Consider the following 12,392-nt stretch of genomic DNA (forward strand, 5'->3'; position numbering starts at 1 on the left):
TATGCTGTGTGCTATGAAGGACATGGCATGCTAATATTATTGCCATCAGATGTCCAAGGGCGGGGAAATGCCCTAATCATTTCCTCCCGAGTGCCCCTGAAAGAGGACCAGTGGCGGGGGGGTGCAGGGTGTTTGAACCCCTCCCGATGTGCTGTTTTGCGGGAGGCGGGGAACAGTACAGCATCCGGATCAGACCGTGATGGTCCAGGATGTGTGTGCTTAACTCCATTGACCTAAACAAAACAGGGAAGAAAGCCCTTAAAGCCGCCAATAAGCCGCTTCTTTCAGCAGCGCTGCCCAGACGCGCAGCTCCGCGGAGCAGAATTTACGCACGGAGGGGCTGCTCTGTGGCAGCAGTTCAGGTGCTCACATTGCTTCAGCAAATCCATGGAATGTCCCCTTTAGTGAAATATTTTAAAATTTGATCCATCCACCTCAATTCAACTGATAAAACTGACTGCTTGTGCTCTCGATAACGAGATAATTCGTCCCCAGGCTGAACGTGCGTAAAAGTATTTCGAACAGGAAACTCTCTCTCCCTCCCTCCCTCTCCGAGCGTGTGTGCGCGCGCGTGTGTGTGTGTGTGGATAGGAGAGGAATACCCAGCTGGTCCCTCAAGCCCTATAATACTAAGCACAACATGCTTTACCTTCAATGAAAGCTGAGACGGGGACGATTGCCTGCTGGTCCTGAAATCATCTCGGAGCTGAAACTTAGAGCGTCGCTGTTTTCTGCAGAGGCGCAGCTCTCCTGCATCTGCTTTATCACACCGGAACTTTTTGTTTCTTTTACTTATTAACTGTTTCATTTGTACAACTTATCGAAAGCACAGAGAAAACTTGGATAACTGTTTTTGTGACTCGTGTTTAAGGTGATGGACGGTTTTGGACTCCTCGGGTGATGGTATGTGTTTTTGGAAATAAGAGACACTTCTGGAGGCGTGAATAGAATCATTTCCCCTATAGTTACCTTCACTTTGTTTCAGCCATGGCTCTCTGCTCTCGGTTTGCGCTCGTGCTGCTTTACGGATGGACTTTTCTGTGCCTTGGACTCTGCGCGATGCTGAAAACGGACAGTTTCCCCGAGAGACAAAAGGTGGATTTTACGCATTCGGTGGATAAAAAGCACACGACCAGGGAAGAGCAGGACGCGCTTTTACAGGATACAATGACGGAGCACATGCAGATGCTTTACGCGAAGTACAACCGCGCTGGATTCCCGTTCAGGGACGGCAACACTGTCCGCAGCTTCAAGGCGCACTGGGGTACGTATCCAAACTTTTACGCATTTTAACACCACTTTACACCACAAGCACACAAGTGAACTTCCTGTTTGTAAATGTCAGATGTTTAAAGCTGTTTTGGTAACACTTCATTAGCTCGAAATATCTGCGCTTTACCTCACAGAGTCCACAGCATGTGTGCGTAATTGTCAAGGTTTGATAAAACATTGTTTCTTTTAGGTGTGGAAAAATGTTTTGATCTTTTTGGTTCATAACTAAAAGAAAACACGATAGAATTCTTATGAAGAATCCTGTTTTTTGTGGGTTTGCGCAGCTGGAAGTTAAATCCACCTGTTGACCCAGATGTGATCAACCTGTTCCAACTTTTCTGCGACAGGAAGAGAAATTCGAGTCAAACCTTTACAACCTAACACCGTCTGTCGACACAAGCGCTTTCACATCTTCAGATTTGACTCTTTGATACTTGAAATGGATTTTTGCCCTGGGGTCAGGATCGGGTAGCTGCTCATCGTGTCTGGGTTGCAGCAGAACTGGACTTTCCACTGCGCGCAGCTCCTATATTTAAACTGCTTTTGTTTCTCCGCGACATTGATGGAAACTTTCATCTCATGCAGTCCAGATTCGGTGTGCGCACGCTGTTATTATCACTTGGACATATAGGCAGTGTTTAAAAGGAGCAGCTTCCAGTTTGTTAGGTTGTAGCCTGCTGCCTCCTGTCGCCAGAGCGCAGTATGTTCCGGAATTTAAATGGCAACTTCAACAAAATGAGCCAAAGCGCGTTTGAGATTTATTTCTTCACTTTTAAGTCTTTCTGCTCATGTAGAAGTTTAGAGTTTGTGTCTGATGGCACTGGGGATTACTGGAAGTGTGTAGTTGTAGAGACGCTTCAGTTTTTTTGTTTGTTTGTTGTTGTTGTTTTGGAGGAGGTGCTATTTATGAGCAGTCAGTATCTTAGCAGCAGTAGACAGCAGTCAGATTAGAACAATCTCAGTTTGGAGAATCAGAGGAAATTCTTATGGAGGAGTCTAACAGTTACTCAGAGGGCCTATTCAAGAGCCTATTTTTACAATAAAAAAAAAAGTTAACTCCAGTGAACGCTTTATTAAACATTTTCACACATCTTCATTTTTGCATGAGACAGTTTATTACTTTGTTGCCATTTTTGGAACCAAACGTTGCTGTTACTGCACAAGTTTGTAAGATTTTCTGCTGAAAACAGTTGCTAGCATGATAACTCTGATCTCTTATCCTGAAGAAATCCTTTTGTACTTCTGTGATTTTGAAATAATGTCTGTTTTTTAACTCATTATCTCAAGATAATGACCCAACTGAAACATTATCATTACATTTATTATTATGAGAAGAAAAAACTAAAAAGGCAGCCTACAAACTTGACTCGGGTTTAGTATTACAATGAGAAAAGTCACTGTCAGGTATTTAAATGTTTTACACTCTGTAAATACTCTTCCTTATTCCACACACAGGAACTATAAACAAGAAGGAGCTGCAGATTTTTAACCTCACCTCCCTCACCAAGTCTGAAGATGTTCTTTCAGCCACTCTTCATTATTACATTGGAGACCTTCAGAACCACACCCAGGGCTGCTCCAGGCCCAAAAGCTGCTCCCACCACGGCCCCCGGAGACACAGCCAGGTCCACATGGTCATCTGGAGCTTTGCCTCTGTGGACAACAAGATGAGGAGTCTCGGAAACTTCCGGATCAACGTGTCCACCCTCTACAGAGACTTCATATCGTGGCAGTGGAAGGACATCACTCGGGTGGTCAATCAGGCCAAACACCACGACGAGCTGCTCATCGGGATAGACGTGGCCTCTCAGGGCCCCCGGCCGTGGAAGAAGCTCCTGTCGGATCGTTCGCCCTACATCCTGGTTTACGCCAACGACTCTGCCATCTCGGAGCCTGAAAGTGTGGTGGCCACTCTCCAGAGACACCACTCAGTGGGAGGCGACGGCTCACTCAGCTACCATAAACTGCGCGAGCATAACCGCACTGAGGGAGAACATCTGCAGCCCAGACACAAGCGCTCCGTCAATGTTCTCCTCCCTCTGCAGAACAACGAGCTTCCTGGACCCGAGTACCCCTACGAGACGACCGGATGGGACGAGGCCAGTCCGTATGAGCCCTTAGAACCCAAGCAGCCCCGTCGGCCAAGGAAAAAGACACGCAAGAATCAGAGGCAGCGGATGCCTCTGCTGCAGTTTGATGAGCAGACGATTAAAAAGGCCCGGAAGAAGCAGTGGAACGAGCCCAGGAACTGCGCTCGAAGATACCTGAAGGTGGACTTCGCCGACATCGGATGGAGCGAATGGATTATATCGCCCAAGTCTTTCGATGCCTACTACTGCTCAGGGTCCTGCCAGTTCCCCATGGCAAAGGTGAGACTCAGAATGTCTTCTGTACAAGCTTCCTGTTCATTAAATAAACAGACAGAACTTTAATGCTGCAAAATATATTCAAATGCTCTAACAACATTCATTTAAAAGTATGCATATATGCCTGAAGGATTTGCTTTTAGAGGTCAGTGCTAAAAGAATCACACAACTATCACAATAAATCAGATCCAAACAGAAAGAACTGCTAGACTGTTAATATTTGCTAAAACTGAAACTAAAATGATAAAGTTAAAACAATCTGAACAAAGGATAAAAGCCAAAACCTGCAGAACAGTAGCTAAAAATGAAGAAAGTGCAATGAATTATGTTTCAGCGATCTTAACGCCTTTATATGGAAGAATGTAAACAAAGTATAAAAGTTACAAAGACTGAAAGAAGCTGAACATTTTATATCTGAATAACTGAAATAGCTGAAGTAGTTATAGTCCAAAACTCATCCAGAAGAAACTACCAACAGGAAAACAATATTATAAATGCTGACTCAGCATTCACACAATTATAGATCTCAGCCAGATGCTGGTGACCAGAAAGTTTTCGCAATTAGAAAATAATTTGAATACACAGAGAAGTGTTTCAGACCTTCAGCAGGTGAGATAAAACCAATCAGGACTCATTTCTGATTCATCCTGCTGAGCTGAAGAACTGCGAAGCCTCTGCAGTCCAGAAAACGTTTTGTAAACAGAGCAGCAATCAGTCTCTGTCCAGGCTCCGCGACGTTTCAGCTTTAAAGTCTGAAGAGCCTGAAATATGTCTGCCTCATATTATAGATGATAATCCTGAACTTTACCAGCTTTAATCTTCAACTGTCAGAAGTAAAACGTCCAGTTGTTTGATCCTCTCGGTTTCTCTGCAGCTCGTCTGAGGGCTCGGGGTCACAGAGTCTTTGAAGAGTCAGTTTGTGTAATTTAATAAGAGCAGTTTGCTCAAAGTAAAGTCCTAATACACTAAATAAACATCCAGTCAGCAAAATCTGACCAGACAGATAGACAAATGACATTTTCTGTAAAAATACAACATGAACGCTGAGCACTGGATGCCTTTACTGAAACTGAGCTGTTCAAGTTAAAAGACGCAGAGCAAAAACTAAAAGCTAAAAATGAAACAGGTACTCTGAAATAGATTTCAGAAAGCTTTTTAAGGATCTGAAGAGTTCTTCATTCATTTCAATATCTTCTAAAAGTATTTCTAAAAGTATAAATGTTGCAAAAACCAAAAGGTATAGCTGTAATGTCCTGCAGGAGCTGAAAGTTTGGGTTAAAATGGTTCAAATAGTAACAGTCCAAAAAACTACGAACAGGAAAACAACGGTGTGAACGCTGACTCAGCATAAAGCTCATAAAGCTCAGCTGAAGTCATCAGAACCAACACAGACGGCGGAGCGGGTTTGTACTCGATTAACAGAGCGAGCGACAATCAGGAGACGAGATAACATCACAGGTATTTCAAACATGGCCGGAATGCTCCAGCTCCGTTTCTTTAATTCAACTCCGAGTCGTGGCTCTTTGTAGTTGGATATAATTAGTTTCAGGGCCTTTGAGGCGAAGACCTCCCCCTCCTGCAGGTTTTCTGCTTTGTCACACAAGCCTGTGGTGTTGGTTTGATAGTTCTGATAAAAGCTGCTCTGAATAAATTCTGTTTGCGTTAAAGCAGCTGATCTTGTCCATTCGAGACGTAAACAACATCCTGGCTGATGGCCTGATGAATCAAAGTTAGAGACTTTAAATCAGAAGCCTTAAGTCCACTGAGAGGAAGTTCTCCTTTCGTTTATTCTCTACAGATAAACTCCAGGTACCTAAGAGGAATAAAGCTCTCTGAGTTTGTTTCCCACTTTTTCAGGAAAAAAGGTTCTCATTCCTAAAAATGACATGAAGAGGTTCTCCTGAACTTTATCAAACGGTGCAGTTTCAATGAGTTTACTCCAGCAGTTTTCCAGATATATTACCACGCAACTCTGAAATGTGGGTATGCACTCAATGTAAACAAAGCACTTGACTGTATCTGCCAAAAAACACGTGGAAGCTGGAGCAAGCAAGAGTTGAATGTTGGAGAAACAAGTTCTGTATTCAAATAAAACTTTTTTTAAACCGTTTGAGCTGTTTTCAGTCACTTCGGCTGTTTCTGTAGGTAAACAAACAAATCTTTAATTTAAAAACATATTAACAGTTTGCAATCAGTGCCCTTAAAGTAAGATCGTTATTATAATTATTATAACAAATATGGAGTTTTAGCTTTTTTTATTCAACTCTTAAATAAAGTTATGTTTAGTTGAACAGATATTACAAGATCTCCAGTGATCAGTGTGTGTTGAGGATGACTCTCAGCTACTACTACACCAGTTTTTTGCTTAGTATCTATATAACTGACTGAGTAATAGCCATTTTTGTGTTTGGAAAGTTTGATTAGCCGCGGTGGCCATCTTGAATAAGGTTAACTCCAAACGTTTTTCAGTTGTTGATGAACAGCTAATGATTACTTTCTGAGAGTTTCATTCAAGTTTGTTCAGTGGTTCATGAAATATTTTGCTAACAGACAGGCTAATTGGAAAATTTCATGCCTGTTTTTTGTTCTGATGCTTCAGGCTCTGAAGCCGTCTAACCACGCGACCATCCAGAGCATCGTCCGGGCCGTGGGCGTTGTCCCGGGCATCCCCGAGCCGTGCTGTGTCCCCGAGAAGATGTCCTCCCTCAGCATCCTCTTCTTCGACGAGGACAAGAACGTGGTGCTGAAAGTCTACCCCAACATGACTGTAGACTCCTGCGCCTGTCGATAGTTCCTTTCCCCTCTCTGTTCAAACACGCCTCATATCCCGCAGACAAACAAAAACATCGAAAACCGTCTCTCCTGGTTCCACGGTCACATACAAACTGAACACGGCTTCCCTTTTTGCACTGGAGGAGAGCGCCTCCTGTTGGTCCAGGTGAGGAGGAAGCTGGTCTGCTGATGACGTGAGCGAACTGTCAATCAAATCCTCACAGCTCAGCATCAGCACCGCTCTTTAGCTTTTCTTATCTGTTGGGTTCTAATCAGAACAAGTGAGAACAAACAGACAGAAACTGATGCCTCTGAGGTTTCACTTATTTCCACAGAGCCACCTCCGCTCACACGTGCATGGTTTTTGTTTCATTATGTAAGTATTTATGTGTGTACTATCACTGTTATTCACTATAAGAACAGATATTTTATCCTTCTTGTCTCGGCTGCTATAGAGGCTGATATTAGGCTCCAAGGCCCGGATGTAGACGAGAAAATAACTTGTTTGTGTTCAGATCACTGCTCCACTCAGTTGTTGTTTTTTTAAGCATCTTTTTTTGCAGGAGAGTAAGCTACATTTCTTTTCTCTTTTTTTATGATCATGTAAAGGTTTTCAGGAGGCATTATTTTACTTCACAAAGAGGAAACTTAAAAAAAAGTAACAAAGCATCCACCCTGTCCTGTCCTGTTCTTATGATATGATGTCTTTTTAAATGATTTCCTGAACTTGATACAAATTTATACAAAGACAGAAAGTTATTAGAATAACCTTTAAAAAGTGCCTTCATTCATTTTTTTAATCAACAAAATCAGCATGAAGTCAGAGGACACTGCTGGTCTAAAACAGTTTTGCTTTACTTATCATTTGGTCTCATCATGTCTCGTTTTCTCCTCTTTAAAGTTTTGGGTTTGCTGTTTGGCTGTAGTCGTCTTTTAGAGTCAGATTTAATCATATTTGGACCAAAAGGTGGATGATAAGCGTGAAACATCATGATTAAACATTACAAATCATCAGTATATTGATCAGAATGAATGAGTCCAGGTAATGATGACATCATACCTTGTCTGAGTCAGTTTTTGAGGAGAAGTTGACCTTGTTTTAGTCGGAGTTTATTGGAACCAGAGAGGTTTATAAGGCAGCATCTAGTGGTCACTTTTGGTACTGCGCTTCAAGACCTTTCCACATTGGCTTTATTTAAGTTAAAGCTTATTTATTTAAAAAATGGACAATGCATAGTAATCAGTCATGAGAAAAATAACAGTACATCATGTAAATGTGCCAAATTTATCCATGCATTCTCATTTTCCTCTGCAGTTTCTGCAGGTCGGTGGGGCAAAGTCAGTTAATAAATTCCACAAGATGAACAACGAGCAAAAACAAAAACATGAGCTAATATCTGAATGTTTTAATCATCAGAAGGTTTGGTTTTATCTCCTTCATCTGTTTCAGCCTGAAAATTACACGTGTTCTTTAATGAAACCAAAACTCGGTGATCAGGTCTGAGGTGGTCTGATGGGATCAGGTCTGAAGTCATCAGGTCTGATGTGGTCTGATAAGATGAGGTCTGAAGTAGTCTGATAGGATCAGGTCTGATGGGATCAGGTCTGAAGTCATCAGGTCTGATGGGATCAGGTATGAAGTCATCAGGTCTGATGTGGTCTGAAGGGATCAGGTCTGATGGGATGTGGTCTGAAGGGATCAGGTCTGATGGGATCAGGTCTGATGGGATTCGGTTTGATTTGGTCTGAAGGGATCAGGTCTGAAGGGATCAGGTCTGATAAGGTCTGAAGGGATTAGGTCTGATGGGATTCGGTTTGATGTGGTCTGAAGGGATCAGGTCTGATGGGATGTGGTCTGATGGGATCAGGTCTGATATGGTCTGAAGGGATCAGGTCTGACGGAATGCGGTCTGATGTGGTCTGATGGGATCAGGTCTGAAGGGATCAGGTCTGAAGGGATCAGGTCTGAAGGGATCAGGTCTGATGGGATGCGGTCTGATGGGATGCGGTCTGATGTTTGGTTGATATTTGAGTAGATTAGACATGAACACATCGGTGCTGCTGTGTTTGATCACATGAAATCAGGACAGGAACATTATTCTCACACTTCATCGAACCTTATATTTATTCAAATAGACTTTATCATAGCATTGAATCATTTTGTTTCTATAGATGTGTACATTGTTTGTATATAACAGGAGCAACAGGAGCGCCTTCTGAGTGCCTGGATTCAGAGCGAGTCGCTTCTCAGAGGACTGGGCTCACTCTGCAATCAGCAACCGGAGAGATTTGTGGTACAAAATAGTTAGCCTACAAAGTGTGACCATAGGGCTTTTTGTATAAGTCTGTTCTCTAGTGAAATTTATGTAGAAATGTATTTCAAATCATTCACTATTTTGATATTCCAGAGACATTTATTTTGTGTTGTTTAACTTTATAAATTTTCAAAATGTGTCTTCATAACTTGGACCAGTGCAGAATTTACAGCTCCGTGTGACACAGCAGAGTTTACTCTTTTTAAAGTTTATTTTTTTAATGCAGGTCTGAAGGTCTGGAGTAGGAAACGGTTACATTTCTATACAGGGCAGAATATCTTCTTCATCCTCACTGCTCAGTCCTATCTTGTAAATGTTCGATAAAAAAATGCTTGTACAATAAGCTTCATAAAATATATTTGTATATGGAAAAGACTTTAACAAGCATCTATTTATTTACTGTACGTTGCATATCTTGTATAGGTGTGATCTGGGAAAGAGGGGCTGAAGCTGGGGGCTGCTGGTGGTTTTTTATTTTACCCCTTTTGATGGACATTTGTCACTACTGATGTGAAAGAAAGTGGTGAACGAATTCAAAAGGTCTCCCTCCTGTGAGTTCCTCTTTCCAAAGAAATTAATAAAAATATGCAAGTCTCAGACGTGTCAGAGATTATCTCTTTTTCTCGAATGTGTCCAGGTTTGCTTGTCTTCCCTCTAAGTCCCAATTAAATTAATTGGAACAAATTATGAGTCCATACCACAGACTGCCTGAAGATAACATGTTGGTTATATATCAACACAACAGCTCATCCCTTGAGTTACGTGCTTGTTTAAAGCTTGAAGAATTCACAAATCAGGTTTAAGAGGCTTAAAAAATATGATCAGAAATGGAAAAATAGTCATAACATGGGTTTTTATTTTTCAAATCCTAGATAAGGTTTCAGAAAACCCTTAAAACTATTTAACTACTTTTAATGATGCCAGAAGTCTGGCTCTTTGCAAAGAGAATTAAAGATGATCCAAGACTTTCTGCAGTTCTGACTTTAGTTACATTTTTTTAAAGTTTGACAGCTCAGATCTGAATCCAGAGTTTTTCAGCAGACAGATGAGCTGCAGTAAAATAAGAAGAACAGCATCAGTGTTTCTCGTGATGCTGTATGTAACTGAAAACTCTGTCTGATCTCCTAATTGTCCAAATTCCCAATTCCTCTATCAGTTTACATCCAACATGTCTGTTTGTTGGTGGCCGTCCTGGCTGGAGAAACCCAAGGAGCCAATAAGAGCCTCTGTGCAGACACAAAGATGGTAATATCAGATTTCTTCCGTATACTTTCTTAGAATTGAGTCGATATTTAGCAGTTGTTATGCTATCTGTCCTAAAATTCAAAATAATAGTGTAATTAGGGGTGCCAGAGAATAAGAACCGAAATTTGAACTTTTTTTCTCCTCTTGCAACTTTAGGAAAGAACAAAAATACAACAAAACATGCAGCTGGATCAGAAATACTGAGCTGTGACTTCTGGTAGCTGTCCAACAGGATGTAGATAAAATTTGGACTGAAACTCTAAACCAGTCAGAGAAAATCGGATTTAACATGACTGATATGGATTTTTAATAGTTTTTATACAACTGCAGTTTAAGTTTAATGATTTTTGGAGATTTTACCACAGAAATGTGCTGCCTGAATTTTCCAAAAACTTTTCCTAAATTCAGTTTTTATACTTCTTATAACATTTATACCTCAAAATGAAGACATTTTAGTCTCCTTTTACTCAGCGTATCTTTCACGGCTGTAAGACAAATAGTTTTCTCTCAAATCCTCCCAGAGAGCAGATAAGTCACACCCAAACCTTAGACTTCAGTTGTCTGAGCTCAAATCCGTCTCTTCATGACTGCAATTTTTGTCCACAGATTTATGAGCATCCTTTGCTTAGAAATTTCCAAATATTATCTCAAAGTAAATGTCTGAATGTAGCTAGGGTTCAGTTTGTCTCACGGGGACACGGGGTCAGCTGGGATTAATGTACACACAGCTGGTTTTAATTCAAAATGTCGAAAGAGTAGAAAAAAAAAAGAGCAAAACAAACCAGTCTGAGGAGTCTTTATTATTTCCACAAAACCATTTTACTTTAAATTTTTTAAAAAAGGAAATTCAACATGATTTTAAGGCAACAGCTTTTCCAGCTGGATCACACACTGTACACACAGGACACACACATTCACCTGTCAATACACAAATATACAGAATATATGAGATTTACAAAAACCCTCTCATTCATTTTAGGGAATATGTAAAGATTAAAAGTGGCTTTGAGCTTATACATGGTACTTTTAAACAATTTATATATATATTAACAATATATACACAAGCAAGCGATCAGCTCAGATTAAAGCTCACATTTAAAAATGTAAAACACGTGTCCTGTTAACCTCCTGACACAGAAAACCAGCTCAGTTTGCAGTTTCCTCGGCACATCATCAACACCTCAAAAGGAGCAGAACTTTCCTGAAGAGGCTGAGAACCGCAGAGTTGACTCAGCTTCAAAAAGGTAAATATTTCTTCAGCTCAGACGCCTCGCTGTGAGATGCTAACACTTTATAATTTAAGTGGAGGAGGTGTTTGTGTTTTTATGTGTAATGCTGTGTCAGTGGAGGGGCTCTGAGGATAATACTGTCGAAACAAGGGACTCTTGATGCTTTAAACCCTCCTGAAGAGAAGCCCTTGTAGCTTCAGGTCCGTTTGACCCGAAGGACACGGAGAGGTAAGCACAAATGATTCTTGGTTGGGGGAGAGGTGTTTTGGAGGCCGTCTGAGCGGTTAAATGTAGTTTTATCTGTAGGTTTTTTCTCAATGTCGTCACTACAAACATCCCTTCATCCTGCTACAGCCAAATCACTAATTCTCTAAGATGGAAGAAATAAAAACTTTCCCATTAATTTCTTCACTAAATGCATCTGGAGCCAGCAAAAGAAACAGAATAATTCAATAATTAGACTGACATCTAAAGTTCATCAGTTCATCCAATGATTACTTTCTAAAAGTTTCACTTCTGTTCAAAGCTCTGAGATATTCTACAAACACACATTGGTTTGTATTTCCATCTTCATTAAGACATTGTCTTGAATTCCATTCATTTCTGTAGCCTAACCCTAACCATTACAAGTACATACCTAACCCTAACCTTAACCTAAAAAACAATTCATACCTTAGCCCTAACCCTAAACTAAAAATGTTGTTTCACAATCTTATAACCAGGCTTTGGTCCCAAAAGAACTACTGGTTTTGTCAAGGTAGGTGTGTATGCCAGGAGAGGTCCTAAAGGTCTGCTAGACTGCTGCATCCGAGGTGCACCAAAGAGCGTTACCGTAAATCCTTCCTACCTGCAGCTGTCAGACTTTATAACCAGCACCCAGGGACATGTGGTCAGGGGAGGCAGGTGAGGCAGAGCCTCCCCTGTCATCATGACAAGAAAAAAAAAAATCATAACATAAAATGAATATTAATATTTGTCCACTGATCTTTATGTATTGTATGTAATTTTCGAACATTTTTATGGTCCAAATCGCATTTTTATAGTCAAAATCGCAAAAAAATTGCATATTTCCTGTTCTAATATGAGGGTGAAACGCGAGGTGCAGCAGCAGCAAGCGGAGCTTCACCTCTGATTGCGCAATCCATCACAAACTGGGTTGATACATGCAATTGGCCCCTGCCTGTTGCCGTACC

The 12,392-nt window shown here is 41.1% G+C and overlaps 1 protein-coding gene across 4 annotated transcripts; it reads left to right on the top strand.

Annotated features, from left to right (window-relative positions):
* Nucleotides 1-608: 608 nt before the first annotated feature.
* Nucleotides 609-9,322, top strand: bmp3 (bone morphogenetic protein 3). 4 transcript variants are annotated; one of them, XR_001808932.3, is made up of 4 exons: nt 609-1,264; nt 2,728-3,641; nt 6,238-8,183; nt 8,344-9,322. XR_001808932.3 is itself a non-coding variant. In XM_017430863.3 (3 exons), exons 1-3 carry the CDS (start codon nt 988-990, stop codon nt 6,427-6,429), a joined length of 1,383 nt encoding a protein of 460 aa, XP_017286352.1. In that variant the 5' UTR covers nt 609-987; the 3' UTR covers nt 6,430-9,322. The 4 variants fall into 4 exon arrangements, 1 of the variants encoding a protein (XP_017286352.1); XR_005233507.1 differs by having other exon boundaries at nt 6,238-8,128; nt 8,169-9,322; XR_001808931.3 differs by having other exon boundaries at nt 6,238-8,098; nt 8,169-9,322.
* The last annotated feature ends 3,070 nt before the right edge of the window (nt 9,323-12,392 follow it).

Source organism: Kryptolebias marmoratus, linkage group LG1 (assembly GCF_001649575.2).
Source record: "Kryptolebias marmoratus isolate JLee-2015 linkage group LG1, ASM164957v2, whole genome shotgun sequence".
NCBI lineage: Eukaryota > Metazoa > Chordata > Actinopteri > Cyprinodontiformes > Rivulidae > Kryptolebias > Kryptolebias marmoratus.